General features: G+C 46.8%; 1 protein-coding gene across 3 annotated transcripts in view; it reads right to left on the reverse strand.

The window, feature by feature from the left end:
- The window catches only part of Dock1 (dedicator of cytokinesis 1), a 561057-nt gene that overhangs the window by 486829 nt on the left and 47666 nt on the right, over positions 1 to 26562 (reverse strand). For all 3 annotated transcript variants that reach the window (XM_045145312.1, XM_045145301.1, XM_045145308.1), the window contains exons 2-5: positions 15248 to 15331; positions 8199 to 8239; positions 4855 to 4910; positions 426 to 522 (exon numbers count right to left, since the gene is read on the reverse strand). In XM_045145312.1, the coding sequence (XP_045001247.1) occupies positions 426 to 522; positions 4855 to 4910; positions 8199 to 8239; positions 15248 to 15331 (278 nt within the window). The remainder of the gene's footprint in view (positions 1 to 425; positions 523 to 4854; positions 4911 to 8198; positions 8240 to 15247; positions 15332 to 26562) is intronic.

Raw genomic sequence — 26562 nt, forward strand, 5'->3', positions numbered from 1 at the left:
TACTTCAGCCTCCCTGGAGTGCTGGGAATGAAGGTGTCAGCCACCACACCCAGCTAAAGATGGTTCCCATGTGCACCGTATGTGCCCTACAGTGACAATGACACGAAATGCTTTCCTAGGAGAGTCTGAAATCAGCTACAGGCCCCTTGTGCAAGAAAAAGCAAGGAGCTCAAGCCAAGTTCCACTGCAGCATGCCTCACTCGTAACAGAGAGTGCACTATACCCAACACAACACGGGCCAAGGAAGAAGGCCCCCACTGAAGATGGTCTAATGGCCTCAAGATTTCCCCTGTCCTTGCCAAGCAGGGCCTCATCCCATAAGCTCTCCTCTCCTAGTTCCCTGGGGAAGGGAAAACAGCCATAGGTACTGCAAGGGCAGGAACAGCACTCGGTCTTTCCAAGCTCCAAGCGTCCCGTTTTCTTACCACGTAGAGCTGTCTCCAGATGGTGGACCACTCTCGCAGCGTGGTGGTGACTTCCTGTATGAGGGGGAGGTCACCTGGGATGACAGTCTCATGTTGCCTGCGATGAATTGAGAAAGCAGCAGCTGATCCCACAGCTCCACCAGCCACATGGGCTGCCCCTGCGCAACTCCCCATGGGGTCGGAGAGTGCAGTGGTGAAGCAAATGCGGAACATATACAAATAGGATTGTATTCACATGCATAAACACACCTCTCTAGGACTGACAGGTGAAATTTGAACAGAGCTTGAAAATGCCCACACATTATCCTGTGGGTAGAAAGCCTTCCACCTTATGTAGCAGGGGACAGAGGGGCATGTGGCAGCCCTGAAAGTGTTCAGAACATCAGAGACTATTCGTAAGATGTACACCCATCTGTCTCAGAGATGCCATAAATCATAACCAGTCTGTGTGTGGCATTAAAATGCAGGTTTGGGCTAAGATTCCTTTTATATTTTTATCATGCATAAAACCCATTAGATGATAATGCCAGAAGCCATTATCCTTGGCAAAATGTGACTGGGGTCACAGCTCTTAAGTGTCTGTGGATACATGACTGGGTCCAACCTACCTACTTTCTAACCTGGTCCTGCAACCCTGAAGAGGTCACCTTTGACTTGGGATAAATTCTTGGTCTCTCTGGATTGTTCGGGGGTCTTTCTTTCTTTCTTTCTTTCTTTCTTTCTTTCTTTCTTTCTTTCTTTGTAATCAAATCAATCACTGTTTGGGGTCAGTGTTCTGGGTCAGTCACGGCTAATCTGATGAAGTCTTCAAGTCACTGGGCAAGAGACTGAAGCCACAGCTTGTGTTGTTAGGCTACCTGACCCCAGATGTTCTTTGTGTCCTGAAGAGACCAGGAACCAGCCAGTGTGGAAGAGCCACAGTTATTACAAGTCACCCTACATGGGACCCAGACCAGAGGGAGGGACTGGGACTTTGCTCTTCATTGGAGTTGAGCCCTTCGGTGGCTCTCAAATCAAGAAAGCACAGTCCCTAAAAGAATGTGGGTCACTGTGGGGAAGTCGAGGCAATGTCTCAGGAAGGCTGCAGCAATCAGCCCCCAAGACAGTAAACACACTGCTGCTAAGGACTCCAACCACGGGGTATCACCCATGTCCACTGACTGTTAAAACCACCCACAGGCTTCCCGGTAAGGGTGCTGATGCACACAGGGGGTCCTGCAAAGCCTGCAGGACGAATCATTCCCTGGTGGCACTGTGAGAATGCAGATCCCGAGTGGTGCTGAGTGTGGTGAAGGCCTCTGCTCACTGCTGCCGGAGCAGGGGCTGAGTGCAGGCCAATGTGTCTGCGTGGAGGGGGAGAGCCAGGCTCAGCTCCTGCTCACCTCGCTCCCTTTCTACAGTCAGTCTGTCCCCCAACACTGGCGTGCCAGTGGACAGTAGAGTATGACCTTGCTGCGCCTGCCAGGGATGAAGAAAGTGCAGCCCCAGAAAAGCCTGATCTGCTGCCAGGAGACCACAGGACGGAGGCAGAGTCCTAGCCGGGTAGAGGAGGCGTGGTGGGGACTCTGGGAGCTGCGGAGTGCTGAGGAAGGACACATTTCTGTGAGGCAGGAGCAGGTCACGCAAGAACTCGAGTCTCCTACGTGGTAACTGCAGTTACTGTCAACACATGGAACACTTGTGGGTAGCTACAAGACTAGATTGTAAGGGTTCTCACTGCAGGTAAGTAGCTATCAGGTAGTCTCACATAATCACATTGTATTAACTGGCTTGACTTAGCCACTCTAAAACATGTATGTATTTTAAAACATTACATTATGAAGCATAAATGCATATACTTTTGTTTTCTTGCTTTTTTTTTTTTTTTTTTTTGGTTTTGTCAGGCAGGGTCTCATGGTAGCCCAGGCTGACCTGGAATTCTCTATATAGTCTCGGCTGGCCTCAAACTCACAGTGATCCTCCTACCTCTGCCTCCCGAGTGTTGGGATGAAAGGTGTGCGCCAGCCAGCCCAGCTCATGAAACATATACTTTGTGGTGAGTGAGTGAGTGTGTGTGTGTCCACAGGCATGCGTGGAGAGGTGAAAGAGTAATTTGCATGTGTCAGCCCTCACCTTGCACCTCATTGCAGACAGGGTTCTTATTCCTTGCTCACTACTGCACTGGCCAGACTAGCTGGTCCGTGGCCATCCAGAAAGCCCTCCTGTCTCTTCTTTTCATCTTGCTGTCAGGCTTGAGGGGATTACAGAAGCTCACCACAGCTTCAGATTTCCACGTGGGCTCTGGAGTTCTGAACTAGGGCATTCACGGTATGCAGTGGAAACTTACCCACTAGTCATCCCCCCAGCCCTACAACTTTTATTTATCAATTAAAAATACTTTTTTGAGAGTGAGTGGAGAAGAGCAAGCACTGAGCTGTCAACAGTGAGTGAAGGTTTTGTGGGAGGAGCTGAGAAGGGCCTGGTATAGCCCAGGCTGGCCACCAACTCATTATGCTGTGCGACCAGTGATGATCTTCAACTACTAATCCTCTTGCCCCCACCTCCTAAGTCCTGGATTAGAGGTGTGCATCAAGCCTGGAAGGTGGAACCCGCTCAGCACTGGACCTGTCCAGTTGAACCTAATGTCCAGAGAAAGGTCAGGAGTCCAGAAAGACCAACTCAGATGTGGGAGCAACAAAGGCCAGGCCATAAGGGATGAGCTCCAGAGAAACTTCCCAGCCTGAGCATCAGTGTGTGGGAGGGAAGAGGTGAAGCCCCAGCACAGTAAAACAGGACCATGGGGTGGGGGGTGGGGGCTTCTTCAGGACCAGCGGCAACGGCGGCAGCACCGCAATGCCAGGAAATGCGCAGCACCATCGCTGGTCAGCAGAGAGGAGGGGCAGACCAACAATTGCAAGGAGCAGTCACCGAGGTTGTCTAAGTGAAAGAAGGCCCATGTCCGCAGAGATGAGAGACATGAGGTGAGAGAGGAAGACAGAATGTGGAAGAGACAGCATTCAAAAAGAAAGAAGAGGTTGAGAAAGACAGAGATGAGAGGGAAGATGAGAATGAACCTGGACAGCAGACGTGGGCGCAATGAAGGATCACCTCAGTCAGCAACTGCCAGAGAGAAGGTCCAGGGAAGAAGGGAGAACCGGTGTCAAGGAAGGAGGCAGGCACAGAGGAAAGTCACCTGTCAGGTGCATGGGCAGAAGAGCCCTCATGGGAGGGAAATGCTGGGCAGCCAGCTTGCATGGGAGCAGAGGTCAAGGTCAGAAAACCAGCATGGGGAGCAATGGCCAGGAGCCCAAAACTTACTAAGAATTAAGACAGTTTCATGCTTGCTTTATTACTATGCTTTGCAATGCCATAAACATATATATACATATGCATACACACATATATGCTACCTCAGCTTTTGTATATGTTATATTATATACATATACATCCATATATATGGATATATTACATGTACATTTACATACATATACATGGATGTATAATGCATTCTTTTCTGTAGTTCAGAATGTTTTTGAAAAAATACTAAACATATACAAGCTGGCATGTATAAAAATATTAAAATGGACAATTTATTCAATAATGTCTATAAGAGAGTGAAAGTTTCAGATTTTTTTTTTTTTCTCTGAGAACTTTGCATACAAAACATTTCATCTGTCTGAAAAATACCGCACTGCAGGTCAACACCATTCGTGCCTCTAGACCACTTCCTTCATTGTAGTTACGCAGCGTGGAAACACAGAACCCCGTGCGCTGCTTTGCATATGCCGAAAGTGCAGCGCTTGGAAAGGCAATTTTGTAATCAGCCAAAGAGATGCCATCATGCAGTAATCATATGATTAGTAATTTTATAATTTACATATTTAACTGAGTGTGAAGATGAGGCAGAGACCAAAAAAGAAAACATTTGAACGCTCTGTCTTCCAAGTTCACACCTGGCTATTCATTGGGCATTCTCGCCAAATGGGTTCTTGTATCACTGATGTCCTTTTAACAATCTTATACATCAACTTGATGAACCCCAGGAAACATATATCATAATGAGACGTGATATAAATTTATGCATGTCTCAATTTAACAACTGTTGCTTCCCCGATAATCCATTAGTATCACAGCCTGCTATGGTTTCTAGAAACATGGCGTCAGGAGCCAGGGAGGGGCATGGGGAGAAAGTCAACACTCCCTAAATCAACCTCGGGTTCGAGAAGAAGGACTTCGAGAAGAAGCTGCAGGGCTGACCTGGGACTCCGGGAGGGCCACAGCCACGCCCTGCACAATGCTGAGTCCAAAGCCTTCCCTCCCTCAATGCTCTGGCACTATGATGGTCAAGCAGAGCTATTCTCTTAATGCCAGCATTACCCTGGCATATACCAGGCAGCCATACTGCACATTATCACTTCAATTCTGCATTTAAACATCAGACCAGACTCACCCTTTTCCTTCAACTATCGCTTCTTTAAGATGAATATATGAAGCAGGAAATATGCCCTTTGAAGGAAGAAAAAAATACAGTTTTTATTATCAATGTTAACACTGATGCAAATAAAACAACAGCCCCCAAAAGATGAGGACAAGGTGGACAGGTCACCATTAATTTTGCATGTCTTCTGCTAAGCACCAAAGAAAGCAACAAGTACAAGATAGAAACTCAATCGGACTATATCTCAGAGTGAGCAGATGTCTTATGAGAAAGCAGAGACAAGGTGTTTATAGAACAAATCTACAAAGTGACAGCAAACGTCCCAGGTTGCCCCTTGCTTCTAATGCTGACCTTGACATAGGCACATCCAGGGACAACTGGTGCCCCCCAAAAAAATTTCTGATGAGGAACTCTGACAGTGCTCCCCTTACAAAATGACAAGACTAACATCAAACGTCGTCTTAACCATTGATCACCAAGCGTCTGGCCACAGATCATGCCGTGAAGCTCGGCTGCACACAGGAAAGGCATACATGGGGCCATGGGCTGGAGTCTTGGGTGACACAAGCCAATGACCAGTAGTGCACAGAGCTGACATCCACGAAGCACCTGGAAGCTTCAAGGCACCTACGGTGGGAAGAAAAGCTTCTGACTGAGTTCCCCAGGCATGGACCCTAAGGATCTACACGAGAGATGGAGAAAGCAGACTACCATCTTGCATGGACAGGATGGAACTCACAGAAGGCCCCCAGGAAAGCATCCTAAACTTCATGTGAAGCAACATTATGGCAAAGAAGGGAGAGTGAGGCCAGAAGTCAGAGGCTGAACAAGGAGATTCCCTGCAGGTCCACATGGGAGAACACTTGGTGATATTCACATGTATGCACTTAGATGGTGTTAAGACAACATACAAGCTATTCTGTGGTGGCCTGAATAGAAAATGACCCTCTCTCCAAAGCCTCGTGTGCTTGAACACTTGGTCACCAACAAAGAGGTGCTATCTGTGAAAGTTGTGGGGCCGTTAGGAGAGAAGCCTTGCTGGTGAAGTGTGTCACTGGAGGAGGTTTTCAGCCGCCCCCTCTCGTTGCTGGCCCCCCCTCTGTTTCCTCCCTGCCGACGTGATGGTGTGACCAGCTTCCTGCTCCTGCCATAACTTTTCTGCCATGATGGACTATTCCCTCTGGAACTGTAAGCCACATTAAACCATTTCCCTTACAGAAGCTGCTTCTGATTTCGGTATTTTGTCCCAGCAATAAGAAAGTAACTGAAACACACTCCATTCCTGCCAAGTCCACAGGCAGCAAATCCTCCTGCCTCACCACTCAGCACCATGAAACCAGGGGCGGAAACATGGCAGGATGAGACTCAACAGGCCTGGAGGTCTGATATGAGCAACTGCCCATTAAACGGCACATTTGTAAATATTTATGAATGTTTATTAAGTGCTTATACACATTTAATGGGCAAGGCTGCTAAAAGCCATGCCCTGTCTGGCTTCTGCTTGGGGAGCCCCTTGTAAAACCAGAACCTCACCACAACCTCTTCCAGTGAAGATTCCAGATGGAAAATAGCCACATCCCTTTCCTGTGCAGGGGAAAGACACAAGCCCTGGCACCCTGGTGCAGGGCAGGAGGTTGCACTGTTAAAGAGGGGGAGTTAGCGGGTGCCCAGATGGGGAAGATGGCATCAGATAGTAAATAAACAGCAATGAGAAGCAGACAGCTGCCTGAGAAAACAGGGTCCTGTGGAGGGGTAGAGAAGGGAGGGATGTTAGTCCACAACCCTAACTTTTTGGTTACTAAAGTTTCCAATTAGTTTGCATATGCTGAAAGTGCAGCGCTTGGAAAGGCAATTTTGTAATCAGCCAAAGAGATGCCATCATGCAGTAATCATATGATTAGTAATTTTATAATATATAATATATAATATATATATATAATATAATTTATAATTTTATAATATATAATATTATATATAATTTTATAATATATAATTTTATATAGGAAAAACCTGAAAAGCATGTGGCGGGGGGGGAGGGAGGGGGATCAAGTCAAAAAGAGAATTTTCCTTGGACAAGCCAATTCTACCTTACACCAATTGAAATCCATCTTACCCAGACTCCAAAGCTTCAGGACTCTGAGTGAACTGTGTAAACCAGTCTGAGCTCAGCGATGGCCTTGCTCCAACCTGGGGGTCTCCTCACCACTGCCACCAGCTCTCTCAGGTGACTCGCTCAATTGGACACTCCCATAAGGGACGCTGCCTTGGGACAACCATGAGAGACCATTTAGTTTCACAGCCTCGCAGGCTCAGCCTGACACCGGCCTCTGAGAAGGTAGAGGAGAAGCTGGCACCGGAGCTGAGCTTCCAAAGCCTCGTTACAGGCTCACAAGCACAACAGCAAGCCCAGCCCAACGCAGAGGTAAGAAGAGGCAAATTAGGAGAAGCGAAAAGAGCCATGCGTCAAGCATCATCGGGTGTTAAAACGTATGCGTTACCGCGGACAACCTAACCACCACTTGGCAGGGACACGACCCCAAGTCGGGGCATCACACAATGACGGGGGAGTCACAATGAGGTTTCGCAAACAGAGGGACGTGGAAGCCACGCAGAGTGCAGGAGGGGAGCATCCCACCGTATCTGAGATGCAATTACATGTTTGCTTTCTATATCCAGAGATCCATACGTGGAAACATCCCTAGAAAAGCACGGTTGGTTATTGTTGTTTTTCAGGGGCCGGGGGGGGGGTCACCAGTGTACTTGGGCAATTGGAAAATTATCATAAGGAAAAGGGAAATGGGCATGTATGACCTATGCAGACTTATTAATTCAGCAAAAGTAAATCTAATTTGTTTTATTTTTCTGAAGTCTCAACTCATTTCTTACACACATATGCCTAAACAAGATAGACAAATCTATCAGGACAAAAAGAACTGTCCCTTTTATGACTACAGGCCTGGGTCATGTCCCAACTCAGAAAATCAACCACAGAACTAAGCCACTAGGCAGGAACTTACTTCTTCTTTTCATTCTTTCTGTTTTCCTTTTGTTGTTATTTTGAGATAGGATCTCAGTAGGCAGACTAGGTTCACGTCAACCTAACTGTAATCCTCCTGCCTCTGCCTCTAGGGTTACAAGCATGTACCACCACAGCCAGTCAAAGCTATAATTCTATGGACACATCTTGTTCAGAAGAAAACAATCCAAGGTCGTTCACATTTCGGTCAATACATTTGTTAAATACAGAGAAAGAGAGATGTAAGTAAAACTCTTAGACATAAATGAGATGGAATTGATTTCCTCTCACAGCCTGATTTATGAAAGGGCATGTGGTGTGTTTAATAAAGAGGACTTACCTTCTTAGACTTTTTCCTTAAGGTGTAACCTCTGTACCACCCTAAACAAACACAAAGTTGAAGCAGTTAGCACAAGGTGGCACAGCAGAGTCCCAGAAAACCCACGCATGGCATGCGGCCGTCCCTGCTGCACAGAACTAGGAAAGTCAGTAGTCCTAACACCTTAGGGAGGTGCCCATGGCATGGCTAGTGACTTCATGCATGGATCCCCTATTTCGCCTCCGCCTGCCTCACCTGGCCCCCAGACAGCTTCTGAAGTTTAAAAGCCCAAACTCGGGCTGGAGAGATGACTTAGCAGTTAAGGCGCATGCCTGCAAAGCCTAAGGACCCAGGTCCGATTTTCCAGGTCCCACGTAAGCCAGATGCACATGGTGGCACATGCATCTGGAGTTTATTTGCAGTGGCTAGAGGCCCTGGCGTGCCCATTCTCTCCCTCCCGCTTACTCAATCACTCTCACGCGTGCTCTCTCTCGTAAATAAATAAAAGTAGATCTTTTTTTAAAAAAAAAAAACAAATCCCAGAGGAGAGCTTGAATTTTACTCAGTGTTCTCAGTAGGCTCCTAGTGCATGCTGGACTTAGTTATCCTAGCGTTTCCTCCCTGACGTGGCTCAAGCTCTCTCAAAGTACACACCCTTGGGTTCATAGCTGCCCAAGAAAAAGCCTATTTTGAGAGCTCTCTTCCTCCCTCTGCAGGGTGGAGAACCTCTGCCCGGGGGCACTGTGATCTTACAAGGACTTCTGTGGCAAGGCAGCCCTCAATGGAAGGGACAGGACCAAGCCCGTGGGGGTTGGCCTAGGTTCAACTTCCCGCTCCTCCATGTGGTGAAAGAAAGAAAACAGGCACTGTGGAAGGAAAGATAGGCTAGAAAGGGTCACGTCAAGCACTGAATGAAAGAGTCAGCCACAGACCATGACCCACCCTTGGCACCTCCCACACCAGGGGTAAGGGCAAAACCCCAAGCTAGAAGCCCAGCTCCCCACAATGCCACCATGGCAAGAACTTGGATGGATGTCTTCTTACCCCAAGCATTGTAAACTCACGCCCATCTACCTTGCTCAGAGACACACCCTAGCACCATCCCACACATGGGACAAAAGGACTCTGTTACCGAGCAGCGAGGAGCTCCTGGAAAACAGTCCCAGAGAGTGGACAACGTGGGTTTACTCTTTAAAGCCAGATCCCGGAACCCACGGACATCCATGAGAGCAAACCTGGCTGCATGACGCCGGCCAATGGGCAGGAGTGGCCCTGAGCCCACTGCTTTGAAGAGTCATCTTCACAAGGGTGAGGAAGATGACTGTGGGCCAAAAAAGGATGCTGTGGAAGTGAGCAAAACCCCTCACGGGATTATTAAAAGGAATTTCATTCTTTTTTTTTTAATTTTCTACCAAGGCAGAAAACAAGACAGGAACTCCCAGGATCCAGTTAGGGTCAAATAAAGCCAGTTCCCTTTCTTCACATGGGGAGACCAGATACCTGAGCAGAGACACTGAGAGTTCTTAGTGCCACGTGCCAGGCACACACCGGAAGGGTTATCTCCTGGTGGCTACGCTGTCAAGTTCAGAGGCTCTCAATATGCCAACCTGCAATCAGTGCCCACCTGCCACCCAGTGTTCACAGAAGCCAAAAGGGAAGCCAGGGGACTGCAAACGTAATGAGTTATTCAAAGGCTGCTGCTGTGCGCTTCTAACGTGGCCAGCCTTCCCACCTCCTTTCTTCTCTCAAAGTAACACAGGATTAATTCCTAGAATATGCAAGGAAATACCAGACAATGAAGCAAATGACATAATAATGTATCAAAAGTAGAAAACAAAAGACTTACATGTGTAAGTGCCAGCACGGGGCCATTATTGAGCAGTACAAATGAGAAGTCTACAGGCTGTGGCAGCCACGGGCACCGAGGGCCCTGTGTGAGCCTCATCTCTGGACAGAGCCGAGGGCCTGCTCCCCAAAGCAGGAGCTCCAAACCGAAGCCAGCAACCCCTCGAGGGGACACACCCGCAGACAGTTCCCCTGCTCAACAGCAAAGACACAAGACGCCCCCACAGCAGTGTCCAGGAGATGGAAGTGGAGACAAACTGGGGTCACTGTTTCCAAAACATGCCCACCAAGCAGACACAGCCTCAGGCTCAACTGACCCAGACAAAGAGTACCGAACACCCCTGATGTGGAGCCAGGGAGACACGGGAGTGGGGAGGTGAGGCGGGGTGGGGGGGCAGCTGTTGCTATTTCCTGGAAAGTGATGAAACACTCCCTCAAGGAGGGCAGCTCTTAAGACTCGGCAAGGAAAAGACACAGGTCTCAGGAAGCTCCTGACAGTTACAAGATGCACAAGACCCCTTTCCAAGGTCACATGAGCAGCAGCAATCAGAGGGAGGGCCACCTCCTACCAGCCAGGTTATCTGCACATGTTGAAAGGATCTTTAGGGCTGCGGCCTGCCTGCGTGGTCACCCATGCTAGGGTGGGCTTCTCAGTAATGCAGCTGCCACTGAGTCCCATGTGCTCCTCTAAGTAACCAATAAACGAACTAAGCTATGGCAGATATGACAGGACTTGATATAATTCATAAGGTATACATAATAATATCATGAAGTCACAAACCTAGATTTTGGGGGAATCGCTTCTTTGGTCTGTCAGTGCCCTGTCTGGGGTGAAACCACTTTTCCAGGAACTTCCAGGACCCTTGTGCAAAGAACAAGACCCGCTTAGGGTCAAATGTACCCCTCTGCCTCCTTAACATGGCTGGGGCGGGCAGACTGATTAGAGACAGTGCAGGGTCTGAACGTCAGGCGTCAGGCATGCGCCAGAAGCACTATCTCCTAACAGACACACAGTCAAGCTCAGAGGCTTGGGATCCGTGAGCCTGTAACCAGTTCCCGAAAAGCCATACAAGAGCTGTCAATTAAAACACACAATCTGCACACGTGGTAAGAACATGGGCTGAGGAAGAAAGAGTTTTGTTTTGCTTTGTTTGGTTTTGTTTTGCTTGTTTTTTGGATAAGGTCAGCTATGAGGAGCAGAGAGGAGGCTTCCTTATGCAGCCTGTTTGCATCAGTATTCCTTCAAGAAACAGGGAACCATACACTGTGCCAAAACTAGGCTAACCAGTTGCAGCCAGACTATATGGGACCTCTACTCTCTGAGAGCGCAAAACACACAAGGTGCCTAAGATAAACAGGGCCCAACCACGAGTCACACTACATGCCAGGCAGTTCCGTATGAAGGGAGCAGATGTCACTGATGGAACAAAACAAGAAAGGAACTTTCCTAATCTTTGTGCAATGCCAGCAGCTTGGCATAGGTCGAGCATCCAGCACTGGGGAAACTTGAAAAACACCATAGTGACTTAATAAACACCTGGGAAACCCTGGACACTGGACACAGCACTGAGCAGCCCCTGGAATGTCTGTCCCACTCCATCCCAGTGTGATCTGAAGACACTTTTGCTGCATGTTAGGCCTTCACAAGCCAAAGAGAGAAGGAAATGTGTTCTTCGAACCTTATTTGATGCAGGGTAGTTAGAAGAAGTAAGAAGAGGAGGAGAAGGAGGAGAAGGAGAAGAAAAACAAAAAGAGAGAGAGAAAAGGAAAAAACGAAGCGCGGGGTTGAAGGCCATACCATCCTGAACGTGCCGATCTTGTCTGATCTCAGAAGCTAGGCAAGGATGGGCGTGGGATAGGAGAAAGGAAGGGGAGGAAAGAGGGAAGAAAGAGAATGACAAAAGGAAGAAAGAAAGAAGAGGGAGGGGAGGACTTTTCAGAAATTCTAGAAATTGTGTCCTCTGTGGCAGCAACCTCACAGAATTCCAGATCACAAAGAAAAATAAGATCAGGGCTGGGCTGGAGAGATGGGTTAGTGGTTAAGCGCTTGCCTGTGAAGCCTAAGGACCCCGGTTCAAGGCTCAATTCTCCAGGACCCACGTTAGCCAGATGCACAAGGAGGCGCATGCATGTGGAGTTCGTTTGTAGTGGCTGGAGGCCCTGGAGCGCCCATTCTCTCTCTCTCTCTTTGTCACTCTCATATAAATAAATAAAAATGAACAAAAAAATTTAAAAAAAAAGATCAGGGCTGGAGAGATGGCTTTGTGGTTAAGGTACTTGCTGCAAAGCCTAAGGACTCATGTTCGACTCTCCATAAGGCAGACGCACGAAGTGAGGCAAGTGCACAAGGTCTCACGGTAGCACATGCCCACTAGGTGGCGCACGTGTCTGGAGTTGATTATAGTGGCTCGAGGCCCTGGCGTGCCAGTTCTCTCCCTCTCTCTCTTCCTCTTGCATTAAAAAAAAAGGTCAGTCTGTTGGGCTTGCCAAAGAAAGAAAGAAAGAGAGAGGGAGGGGAAGGAAGGAAGGGAGGGAGGGAGGGAAGGGGGAGGGGAGGGGAGGGGAGGGGAGGGGAGGGGAGGGGAGGGGAGGGGAGGGGAGGGGAGGGGAGGGGAGGGGAGGGGAGGGGAGGGGAGGGGAGGGGAGGGGGAAGGGGAAGGGGAAGGGGAAGGGGAAGGGGAAGGGGAAGGGGAAGGGGAAGGGGAAGGGGAAGGGGAAGGGGAAGGAAAGGAAAGGAAAGGAAAGGAAAGGAAAGGAAAGGAAAGGAAAGGAAAGGAAGGAGAAAATCAATGACAAACAGGAAAAAAGAGTGGAAAAGTAGGGTGGCAGGGTAAAGTCAAAGAAAGGAAACTCTAGACGAGGGTGACCTGGAAACAGCACACAAGGCAGGCGCAGGGAGGCGTATGAAAGCTCCTCATTCTGTTGTTATTTCATGATGATTAAATCACAAGTTTCCCAAAAAAGAACTAGTTCAATGAATGCCTCTGTTCAGAATCTACCAAAAAGTTAGCTGTCAAGGAAGAGAAATTCACTTAGGTTGGCGTCTCTGCAAAGGCTGCGGGGTTGTACTCAGAAGCAGGACTGCCCGCTAATTACCCTCGCTGAAGACGGTCCTGACATCAGCCTAACAGCCAAAGGCCTGCATCCGGTTACCCCAAGCCGAGGGCATCACAAGAGCCACTGACATGACGGGGACAGCAATGCTGAAAGGGGACATTCTCCTCAAGAAGCAAGGAGGAAGAGACAGCAGGCGCCGGAGGACATCGTTAACAATTCAGGAATGACATCACTACCCAGTGTTTATGACCCAAGATTTCAAGTTCAACTGACTGGCGGCAAAAATAAAAAAGATATCAGAGCAGTTCTCTTCAGATCAGGAGAGTGTCTGTGAGGGGAGGTTTGATCTTTCACCTCGACTTAATTTCCCTGTGTTTCTTCTGAGCTGCTGGCGATGCGTACAGAAAGCAGATAAGGAAATCCAGCTGTCAGCTGTCAGATCGAGCAGGAGCAGACGGCAGCCATCACAGACGGCCGCTCATTCGCGGAGGACGGGCAGCCCCCACAGCTACAGCTGCTCCTAGGCATATGCCACTGAAGCGGGTTTTCTTCCTCTTTCCTTCGCAGATTGGACTATTTCAGAGTAACAGATCCAAATAGAATGAAGTTCTAAGTCTGTATGCATCAGAAGAAGTAAGGACCAAGCCAGCCACTGCCTGCCTGGTGTACAGAAGCTAAGCACAGCTCATTCTCGTTCTAAGTGGAGTGTGCAGACATCTCCGGAAGTTCAGTGCATTGATTACTATGGGGTGTCTGTAATTTCCTCTCCCAAATGGAAGAGTTTAGCTAAGCTTGACCTAAAAGCAATTTGGTTATTTAAATCATCCATCTTAATCAGTTCTTGTTATTACAACGCTTTCTAGGAATCACCTCCACAAGCAGAAAATGAAGCCAACAACACACACACATACACACAATAATCATAACAAAATCCCGGATTGGAAGGGTACCTAAAAAAGAAAATCAAAGCCATCATAGCATCCCTTCTATGCAGTGACAACCACAGCATAAGATGAAAAAGGCCCCAAAAATTTGCAAAATAGTAAATGTGAACCAATTGCAAAAACCAAGGATGGCATTAAACCACTATAAACAAGAATATGTGTCAGGTAACCCCAACAAGTGCTTCATGGAACTGAATCCCACATAAATCTATTTCACTCTTAAGAAGGGAGTCACAGATAACGAAAAGGACAGAAAGAAGGAAATGGCAACTGTGGCTCGCTGGAAAGAACTCACAAGTCACCTCCAACGCCTCCGGACCTCAAGCAACAAAATAAAACACTTTCTGCCTAATTGTCATCACATGGTCAGTTTCCATCATGTTTTGCATTCATTTGCAAAGTGACAAGCCAATGAAGGGACTTTAGAAGATAACAATGGGAATGGTGAGGATTGGGAAGACAGCTCACCGTCAAAGGTTAGAGGTGCTTGCTTATGAGCTAGCCCAGGGTCCAGTCCTCAGATGGACAAGTGGTGCAGGCATCTGCACTTCCTTGGCAGGGCAAGAGGCCCACAGTCTCAATGTCTATCTATCTCGATCTCTCTCCTGTCTCTCTTTCTCCCTCCTCTCACAAATAAATAAATAAATTTCTGAAAGTATTTTTGAATGAGGATAGTGCAGTTGAAGGTTAACCTTTGGTGGTCAACTTGTCTACTACATATAGAATCACCATGCAAACAAATCTCTGGGAATGTCTCTGAGAAATTTTCTAGATTAGGCTAATGATGTGATAGGACCCCACCACAACTGTGGGTGGCGCCATGCCCGTGGGCTCAGGCCCTAGACTACAGACCATGAACTGGGCAGCGGCGCTCGTCTCTCTGCTTCCTCACCGTGCGGATTGCGAGCAGCTGCCTCAGGCTCCTGCCGCCACGCTGCCCGCCGTGAAGGACTGACCCTCGAAGTGTAAGCCGAACTAACCCTCACCTCCCTTCCTTACATTGCTGCTGGCCACACATTTGGCCTCAGCAATGAGAAAGTAACGAATGCATTTAGTTCTTAGTTCTCTTAATGCTCTCAGTTAAATGAATGAATGAATAACAGCCCCACTACACTGACCAGAAACTGCATCCTCTTTGAAGAAAACGATCCTGAGAACAGACCATGGCCATGTCTTGGGATAGGGAAAGGCTTTGCCTCCCAACACCCAGAACAAGACACTTACCTTCGTAGGTCTCGAGGATGTGCACGGTGTCTCCTATTTGCAAAGAGAGCTCGTCTGCACCCCGGGCATCGTAGTTATAAAAAGCTGTCAGGAAAAAGGGGGAAATACATTAATAGATATAGAAGTGGCTATCCTATTCCTTCCTTCCTTTCTTTGAAAGAGAGAGAAATAGGCAGATAGAGAGAAAGAGAATGGGCATGCCAAGGCCTCTGGCCACTGCAAATGAACTCCAAATGAATATGTCACCTTGACCATCTGGCTTTAATTGGATACTGAGAATTTAAACCAGGTGCCTAGGCTTTGCAGGCAAGCACCTTTATTGCTCAGCCATCTCTCCAGCCCTTTTTCTTTTTTTTTTTAACATTATTTATTTATTCATTTGTAAGCAGAGAAAGATAGGAGACAGAGATAATGAGTGCACCAGGGTCTCCAGCCATTGCAAATGAACTCCAGAAACATGTGGCAACGTGGGCATCCAACTTTATGTGGGTACTGGAGAATCGAACTCAGGTCATTAGGCTTTGTGGGCAGGCACCTTAACCAATGAGCAATCTCTCCAGCCCTAAAATTTGCTATTTTTAATGTTGAGATAAATACAGTCCTTGTCTATGTTATCCTCTCTGATAACCACAAAAGTAGCCTTCCTTGCAGACACAAAAGCAGAGGGGCATGACTTGAGTCAGGGAAGTTCATACCAGTTCATAGCACCAAACAACCATGATTATTATGGGAAAGTGGTAGAATGGAAAATGCGCCACCTGAGTGTTTGGTTTGTTTTGTTTTGTTTTTTGTTTTTCAAGGTAAGGTCTCACACTAGCCCAGGACAATCTGGAATTCACTATGTCATCTCAGGCTGGCCTTGAACTCCAGTGATCCTCCCACCTCTGCCTTCCAAATGCTGGGATTAAAGGTGTGCACCACCACGCCCAGCTACCTGAGCCATTTTTTTGTTTGTTTGGTTAATTAGTTGGTTTTTGGATTTTTGAGGTACGGTCTCGCTCTAGCCCAGGCTGACCTGGAATTCACTATGTAGTCTCAGGCTGGGCTCAAACTCTCAGCGATTCTCACACCTGTGCCTCCCAAGTGCTGGGATTGAAGGCTGAGCCCTGTTTAAGGACCCAATTAATTCAGTGGCATCAATCACACTTACCATGCGGCACAACCATCACCCTAGGGTTCGTCACACCACCAAGAAACCCATTTCCCACAGAGCGGCAGTGTGCCACCCCCGCCCCGCCCCTGGCAGCATACAGTCTGCTCTGGGTGACTATGACTGTGAAACCACATAAGCGCATCATGCAGTATTTGCCAACTCATGCTGATGTCTGTCACTTAGTATAATGTCCTCAAGGTGAAGCCATGCCATACCCATGTCAGAAAACCAGACCTTCCTCTCCATACCTGAATAATACTCCATATTAATGAATGTTCACAATAGGAAGAAAACTGAGGAGACTGTTAACAGTCCTTCAAGTATGATTTCACAGACTATCTTTTATTTCCATTAATAGATTTAATTCTCTAACTATGAATCCACTGCGGATGGATACAATTACCATGTAACCGAGTTTGATAAAGAGGCCAATCAGTGTAATTACAAACACAGCAGTCAAAAATACACCAGGAAATTAAGACATGACCTTTAAAGGCTAAGGCTGTGGCTCAGTGGTAGCATAATTGCCTTAGTACGTTCAAGGTACTGGCTTAGACCCCCATACCACAAAAAAAAGAAAGAAATTTTGTTTTGTTTTGTTTTGTTTTTGTTTTTCGAGGTAGGGTCTCACTCTAGCTCAGGCTGACCTGGAATTCACTATGGAGTCTCAGGGTGGCCTTGAACTCATAGTGATCCTCCTACCTCTGCCTCCCGAGTGCTGGGATTAAAGGCGTGCGTCACCACGCCCGGCAAGAAATTCTTAAAATTGACAATGATATTCAAAAAAATGTCAGAAATCCCAAATGTTTGCCCTTATATCCAGTGGTTCCCATACTGAATAAGGGTAACATGGCATGCTCTTAGAGAAGAGACCAAACACTGGGTATGGAGGTACTTGCCTGTAATGCCAGCCAATTTTTGGAATGCAGGAGCAGAAGGACCAGGAGTTCAAGGTCATCTTCAGCTACATACAAGGACAGCCTGGACTACACTGGCTCCAAAAAAGCCTTTCCCCTCTCCCAAAAACACAGCCAGCCTACACAACTGAATCAATCAAAGCAATCATCCTGTTTTCCATAATCATGAAAGTAGAGCCATTGTCACATGGAAGGGATGTTCCAGGGTGTTTTAGGACCCAAAACATACTCAACTACAACTACTCTCAATTAGGTCATATGTACCCATTAGATAAACACACACACACACTTCCATGCACACACGTGAGAAGTGATGACCTCCTCCACAAGTCCATGTACCTAAAGGAATGTGTCATTCCTACCAAAAGCAATCTACACATTTAATGCAATCCCCATCAAAATTCCAATGGCATTCTTCGTGGAAATAGAAAAAACAATCCAGAAACTTATTTGGAATCACAAAAATTCTCGAATATCTAAAACTACGGAGCAACAAAAATAAGGCTGGTGGTTATCACCATACCTGATTTTAACCTATACTACAGAGCATTGTAACAAAAACAGCGTGGTACTGGCACTAAAGCAGACACATAGATCAATGGAACAGATGTAAGTCTGGGTAGCTATAGCCACCTGATATTCAAGAAAAATGCCAAAAATACTCATTGGAGTAAAGATAGCCTCTTTAGCAAATGGTGCTGGGAAAACTGGATATTTATCTGTAGAAAGATCAAAATAGATTCTTCTCTCTCTCCATGCACAAGAATTAAGTCAGATGGATTAAAGACTTTAACATTAGGCGTGAAACTCTGAAACTGCTAGAAAAAAAAAAGTAGAGGAAACCCTTCAACATATTGTCTTGGCAAAGACTTTCTGAATACAACCCCAATTGCTCAGGCAAGAAAACCACAGATTAACCACTGGGACCTCATGAAATTACAAAGATTTTGTACGGCAAAGGACACTGTGAATAAAGCAAACAGGCAACCTACTTAATGGGAAAAAATCTTTGCCAGCTAAATATCTGATAGAGGGTTAATATCTAGGACATACAAAAAACTCAAAAAGTTAAATAATAAGAAATTAAACAACCCAATTAAAAAATGGTGTATGGAACTAAATAGAGAGTCCTCAAAAGAAGAAATACAGGCGGCATATAAGCATCTAAAAACTGTTCTATATCCCTAGTCATCAGGGAAATGCAGATTAAAACTATGTCGAGGTTCCATCTCACTCTTGTCAGATTGGCTACCATCATGAAAATAAATAACCATAAATGCTGGTGAGGATGCAAAAAATGAGGAACCCTTCTATACTGTTGGTGGGAATGCAATCTGGTCCAGCCATTGTGGAAATCAGGAGGTTCCTAAGAGAGCTAAAAATAAATCTACAATTTGACCCTGCTACAGTACTCCTAGGCATATATCCTAAGGACTCATCCCATTTCCTTAGAAGTACATGCTCAACCATGTTCATTGCCACTCAATTCACAATAGCTGGGAAATGGAACCAGCCTGGATGTCCCTCAACTGAGTGAATAATGAAGATATGGCACATTTATACAATGGAGTTCTACTCAGCAATAAAGAAAAATGAAGTTATAAAATTTGCAGGAAAATGGATGGATCTGGAAAGAATTATACTAAGTGAGGGAACCCAGGCCCAGAAAGTCAAACATCGCATGTTCTCCCTCATATGTGGATTGTAGCTACAGATGATTGGACTTCTGTGTGGGTAGAAAGAAAACTCAGTAGCAAAGGCCAGTAAGCTAGAAAAGAGATATAAAGGGAACAAAAAGGAAGGGAGAGGGGTACTTAATAGGATGGCATTGTATATATAAGTAGAAGAATAGATTAATGGGGGTGAAAAGGCCCAAGTGAGGTCAGTGGAAGAAACTGAGTAAAAGAAAGGTGGAGGGAGGGCTTATCAAAATCTAACAGGATAAAAATAAATCATATGGAAACCTACTTTTTTAGACAATGGAACACTCAGGAGCCACAGATTGTTACTAGAAAAATTTTCAGTGCCAGGAATGGGATACCTTCCAGTGAGTTGTTGGCTATGGAGGTTGCTAATGCCCCTCAAACATTATAGGCCATTGCCAAGACCCTTGGATTCCCACCAGGAATCCATGGTAAGACCCTATTGCTGAAAACTCCACATACTTGAGCTGCAAGGTCACTGAGAAATCTTGCTGGAACTGAGCTGATAACCTCCTCCATGTAGACCAGCTGGCAGAAAGCTGGAAGAAGCCATTCTACATGCAGTTCAATGGGAGAAAGAGAAATCACCAGTGAAGATACTCCACAGTGGACACTGCAAGCCTTATGCTTGGGCAGCCAGGCCAAATGAGCCAACGGGTGCAATAGTGGCATGTCTGTCATGGTGCAAACCAACTACCCTATAATTGGACTGGAGGCCCAATCCATGGGAGGGAATACATCCCTGATATGGAAAACCTACAAGAGGGGTAGTCATGAGCCCTAGGGGAGTGACATCTGCTGCTGCCTGGCTAAATGTATATACCATGCTCATCAAACTGCCCAGTAAGCACTTGTCTTAATGTTCACCCCTACATATTGATGCTACTCTCACTTTTGGTAGAGAACCTTCTCTTTTCAGATGGCAGTGACTTTGGGATGACTCAGAAGGCATCATGGTGCTGGGAGGAAGTGACAGGAATGCTCAGCACTGCAATATTGCTATCACACCTTCCAAGGGTCAGGGACTTTTGTGGAAGAGGTGGTGGAAAGAATGTAAGAGCCAAAGGAAAAGTAGGACTCCCTGCAACGTGCTCCTCCAAACACAAAATGGCCTGGATACCCATGACCTCACAGTGCCGGACACTACCTACACAAGACCATTATAATAGGAGGAAAAGATCATGACATCAACATAAAAGAGAGACTGATTGAGAGGGAGAGGGGATATGATGGAGAATGGAGTTTCAGAGGGGAAGTGGGGGGAGGGGGGCATTACCATGAGATATTATTGATAATCATGGAAGTTGTTTATTAAAAAATGAAAAATGTATTAAAAAATAAAATTAAAATAAAAGAATGTGTCATTCAATGTGGCGCTCATCTCTCCACGCCTGAGTCAACTCTCCAGGTGGCCTTTAGCATCCCCAAGCACACTGCTCTTGTAAGACTGTCTTTCACAACATCCCGTCAAACTCCTTCTACAAATCCTTCCACCACCTAATCCACTGGGCCTCACCTGCCTATCAATCCCACCCCCTTCCAGACTTTTCACAAGGAGAAAAGAGCCTCTCTCACACGCGTGGGCCCCAACTCTCATCGCCACCAGGCACACCTCTGGTACATGCGCTCTTCTGAGTCCGCTCTTCCAGACACCCAGCATCACAGCATCACGCCACGCTTCATGCCTTTTGTATCTCGGCCAAGCACAATAAGAGTGTGTGTAAAGATGACCCCTAATAAAATAAACGACCCACATCTTTAACCTAGCATGCCTTCACTCCTAGGACAGTGCCACACCTAGCTGCACAAGGAGTGACCTTGAGCTGCTGTGGACGGAAAAGTCAGCTCACATTTTAGCTTCATTCAGCCTCAGTGGGGCATATGTCCTTGTTCGAGAAACAGCCAGACAACATCTATACCCCTGATACCTGCAGGGCCACTAGGTCATGGCCTACCTAGAACCACTTATGACCTAAGCATACTGATGCCTATCTCAGACTCCTGTGCACATTTTGTGTGCTGAAAATGATTCTCACACAGTCTGGCACTGTGAAGCTCACAGGAAGCACTCAGATGATGGCCCTTCTCGTGACATGGATGGGGTTGTGTTTTGGCCACAAAGAAGACTACAGTATTGTGATGATCTGAATCTAAAATGACCCCACAGCCACATGTGTATGTGAGCAGGCTTCAATCACAATCCTCAGCTGGTGGAGCCTTTGGAAGGTGTAGCCTTGCTGGAGGACAGACAGACCTTGAAGTTTATTAGCCCAGCCCACTAAGTGCTCAAAGCTAACTTAAATCTTGCTGCTTCCTCCCTGCTAACATGTGAGGGTGCGAGCCAGCTGCTCTGCCATGCGTTCTCTGAAGTAATACTAAGCTGAAATAAATCCTATCCTTCCTGAAGCTGTTTCTACTGGGTGTTTTGTCCCAGCAGCAAGAAAGAAACTGTTTCAATCATCCAGGATCCTTTCAGAGAATCAATGTAAGGGGGACTTCCTCCTTCCCTCATCCTTCTCTCCGTGTTCACAAAAATCCTAAAGCATCAGAAATTATGCTTACAAAATGCACTTTCTGAGGCATTTTCCCAAAATTCATAAAATGTAAGTGCCCCAAATGAGAAAGAGGGTTATAAGTAGTTATTCAGTTTATTTGGCATTTTATAGTGACTCTTCAGCAGGAAACAACCGCACCAGGTAGAGGATGCCAGGGTGGATGTTAAGCTTCCCCGGTTTAGCACAAGCATATTCCTAAGCCTTTAGGAACCATAACTGCATTTGTCAGCACTGCTAACAGCAGCCCCTCCAGCACACCCATTCAGCTACAGAGATGGAGAAGAACAAGTCAGAAATGCTAAAAATGAAGTAAAATGGGCATATCGGTGTAAACACATCTGGGCATGTGTGAACGTGCCCAGTTCTTCCTTCATGCGTCACCTTGAAGAACCGTATTGCACTCCCATCCCAGAAACACTGTAGAGCGGCTGCGAGACTCTCAATGTCACGCTCAGAAGCTACAGACTTAACTGTAAAATGAGCCTAAGGACCCACGATTTTAGAAATGAGGAAAAACCCAACCTAGAGGGAAAGGCACGTAAAAGCCCCAAACCACATGAGTCGGGACCACAGCACTGGCTGCCCAGCCTCCACCGGAGCGCACTCAAGTTGCTATTGATGACTAATTAACCCAGAAATTACAGTGCATTAAAATACTAAGTAACATAAGAGGAGTGGGCTGGCTGATGACATAATGACCCTCCAAAGACATCACCACTCAAATTCCCAGAGCCTGTCCCAGAAAGGGGACAGTGGAGGTGAACAAGCTCGGGGTCTTCAGGCGAGGAGAGTCATCCTGGGTCACCTGAGTGGGCTTCGGTAATCACAACAACGCTGTGACAGAGGCAGTGAGAGTCAAGAAAGGAGGAGACATGCTGGAGGGCGCGCGGCCCAGGCCCTCAGCACCCCACAGCCTTGTGGATATCCCAACTCTGGGAACTCCGAGGTCCAGGACTGGACAATTCGTGTTGATTAATGGCTCAAGCTTTGCAGAGGTTTTTGTTGTTGTTTAAGCAGCAAGAGCAGACTGCAAGGAAGAATGTGAGAAATGACTGAAAAGTGGTATTTTTCAGGTAACTTTTTCAACGCTGAAGGTCTCTGCACAGGAACGAGAACGAGATGAGTATATGAACACTCCTACCAGCTCTGCGTGATGTGAGGAAAACACAGGAACAGTGAAAATCAAGCCCAACTACTGAACTTAAGCCCACCCCTTACTCAGGTTATCAATATCACCCCCTTTAGGGGACAGAGAATGAACAGAGAGTCCTTGTGAAGGACAGGTGGTAAACAGCATCTGGGCGTCAGATGTCACAACCTAGGTGGGCCCTCAGCTCTGACCTCAGCACTGCACACTGTTCTCGAGTCCAGCTTCCGACCTCTACAGAATGTGACGTCACCCGCCCTGCAGTCTCCCCCCAGCCCACGCATCTTCCTCTGGCTCCGCAGTCCCCCAGGCCCACAGCGTGAGCTCTTCCTGTTGCTGGCCGTGTCGCTCCTCCATCCTGAACATCCTGAACAGCCCCACCGTGTGCAGGCCCGCCTTCAGTTCTCCAGCCTTCTTCAACTCCTAAATGAGGCCTGCATTTCACCCAAAGCCAAAGCTTACTCCCAAACCTTTCCATCAGCTCTGTGCCCTCCTAAGACCTTGCAAAATTGCTTATCTGTATGGATGTGTCTCCCAGCAGACCACAACTCCTGGGGGAAGGAAGGCCACATTAATCATGGACTTTCTCATAGCAGCTGGCGCTGGTCCTTGAAGCCACTCAGCAAAAACCCACTGACTTTCACCAGATCGCAGTGTCCCTCTTGAGCAGCTTGCAGTAGCAGGAAAGAAAACCTTTATCCTTTGTTCTCCAGAATGTTCTTGCCCTGATCCAAGAGCCACAAATCAATAGCAAAGATGCAAGACCAGCTTCTCCAGCCATGTGAGTCCCCTCTGTCCAACAAGGTGCTGCTCCCTCATGGGGTGCCTCCTCACAGTGTCCCAGACCAAGGCCAAACACACCAGTTCGACCCATCGCTTGTCTTGATCCCACACAGCCCTGACATAACAGCCGGATTTCAAATAGCAGCTTAAGGTTAATTCATTTCATTTAGAAGTCAATTTGTAAAAATCAGTTGCTCTGTTTGTGATCTCATTCCCTCTGCCTTGTCTTCAGTTGAAAAAGATGTTCAAGGGCATGCACGTTCTCAGAGCTGGAAAAATGCAAACCATGCACTCAAAGGACGGGGCCAGGTCCCCATGAGTATCCCCACAGCCCGGGTCCTTGGGATTCAAGGGCCATCCACACATCAGTGCCTAGCTGTGCCAGCGACCACCACTCAGCACTTCTCACACTTCTGTGTGCCGTGACTCTGACCCACCCTGAACAGGGCTGGAGAGGAGTGTCTGAGCCGGATGTGAGCCCAGGGGACATTCAGCAGCCCCAGCCTGGCTTCCCACACAGAGCCATTCAGGAAATATTGTTTAGAAAGAGCCCAAGTACTGTACACAGCACCTTTGACTTTGACCTTAAGGAAGAGGCCAGGCCCCTGCCCCTGCGGCTTGGGGAAGCTGGAGAACAAAGTCAACTGTACTGGACAGAACTGCTCCCAACCTACACTCCCAGTGACACCAACAGCCATAAATAAAAGACCAAACAGTCAGAACTTGGCAGCTACCATTTAGAGATAGTCTCTGAAGCTCCTAAACTTTGCCCTCAGGCAAAGCTGGAGAGAGAGCTGAGCGGGGAAAGGGCCTGCCAAAGAAGCATGAGCACTGGAGTTTGGTCCCTAGAACCCACAAATAAACACTGAGCACCTTAGTGGGTGCCTATAACGCAGTTCTAGGGAGGCAGACACAAGAGGGTGCCTGAGGCTCACTGCCCAGCAAGTCTATAGCTCCAGGTCACTGAGACCCATCTCAAAAGAGGTAGATGGCATTCTTCAAATAACACTGGAGGTTGTCCCCTGGCCTAGACACACACACACAAACACACACACACACACACACACACACACACAAATACACAACACATAAACACAAAGGAGCCTGTCAGCCACACTGATAACAGACATTTATCATCAGGGAAGATGTCTTGGGCAAGGCTCTCAAATGCAGGCATTCAGTACCTCACATCCAATCATTTCCTCAGCTGTATTTCCTGCCCTTAACTGTGAACTCCTCACAAAACAAACCTGGTTCTCACCATTGACAATGTTATCATACCTGGTAGACAGTAAGTAGGTCCCCAAATTCTGGATTGTTGGGTGGGAGGCAGGATGGGTGCACAGAAAGGAAAGGAAGCTATTAAAGCCTGGCATTAATGGTGTAATTAAAAGTATCATTTCTAGGCCTTGGGAGATGGCTCAACAGTCAAAGGTGTTTATATTCAAAGCCTGCTGGTCCCAATACAAGTCCCCAATACCCACGCAAAGCCAGATGCACAAAGTGGCATGTGCATCTGGAGTTGATCCGCAGTTGCAAAGGTCTCTGGTACACCTATATTTTATCATTGTCCTCTCTGATAACAAATAAATAAATAAACAATATTTTCTAAAGTGTCATTTCCAACATGCTTAAAAAATGACTACAAATAATTAAAACGTTCAGGAATAAACCTAATCAAAGAAAAAATTATAAGACAATGCATAAAGAAATTAAAAGCACAAACAGGGCTGGAGCAATGCCTTAGTGGTTAAGGCACTTGCCTATGAAGCCTAGGGACCCAGGTTCAATTCCCCAGTACCCATATAAGCCAGATGCACAGGGTGACACAGGCATCTCGAATTCATTTGCACTGGCTGGGGCCCTGACATATGCATTCTCATTCTCATTCTCATTTTCTCTCTCTCTCTCTCTCTCTACTAAGTAAATAAGTAAATAAATAAAACATTTTTTAAAGAAGCACAAACAAATGGAAAGATCTTCACAGTCTTGAGTAGAAAATATCATACTGTCAATGTCATCAATGCCATCAAAGCACTGACAGCTAATGCAATTCCTATCACAATCCCACAGTGCTTTTCACAGAAATAAAAACAGCCACGTCAAGTCCAGCACAGCTAAAACAGCAGACGAAACAACAAAGCTGAAAACCGCTAGTTCCTTGATTTCAACACTTACTACAAAGTTGCGGCAAAAGAACTGGGGTGCTGGCCTAGAGACCCACAGACATGCCTGGACAGACAGCCTTCACCTGCCAAGTAACATGATTCCAACGAAGTGTCAAGACCGTACAACCTTTTCAACAGACAGTACTAGAAATAACGTGGATAGCCGTGTGGAACCAAGTACAAAGTTGGACACCCCCCCCCCCCCCGGCATTCACAAAAGTAACTGGAGATGCAGGAGATGAGTGATCTAACCTCATAGCCAAGAGTACGAATCTACTAAGAAGAAGAAAACATGACATTTGACCTAGCTGGCAATTCTTGGACATGAAACTGAAAAGTATGGGCAACTCAAGACAAAATGACTACATTGGACTTCACCAAACTAAAAGAGTCTGTAAGGGCTGAAGAGATGGCTCAGCATTAAAGGCAGTTGTTTGTAGAGCCTGATGGCCCAAGGTCTGATTCTCCAGTACTCACCTGAAGTCAGATACACAGTGCCACGTGGGTCTGGAGTTCGTTTATAGGAGGAGGTCCCTGTGCCCATCCTCTCTCTTTTCTTATCTCTTTCTCTCTCTAACAAATAAGTAAATAAGTGATTTCTAATGTTTTAAGTTTACTATTCACGGCATTCAAAGGCAACCCAGGGAATGGGAGAAAATTCTTTGCAACTCGGGTAAGAAATGGGTAACTTGAATATACAAAGAGTTTCTACACAGGAGTAGGAAACAGACCAGTGGATAAAGTGTTTGTCTCCCTGGCATGAGGACCTCACATCTATCTCCAGTACTTATATAAAATGCCAGGTGGGTGGGGCACGCCTGTGACCCCAGTCCCTGCAGCTCGTTGGCCAGCGAGGCTAGCCTCACTGGTGAGCTCTGGGCAAATGAGA

This window comes from Jaculus jaculus, chromosome 1, assembly GCF_020740685.1.
Source record: "Jaculus jaculus isolate mJacJac1 chromosome 1, mJacJac1.mat.Y.cur, whole genome shotgun sequence".
In the NCBI taxonomy this organism is placed as follows: Eukaryota; Metazoa; Chordata; class Mammalia; order Rodentia; family Dipodidae; genus Jaculus; species Jaculus jaculus.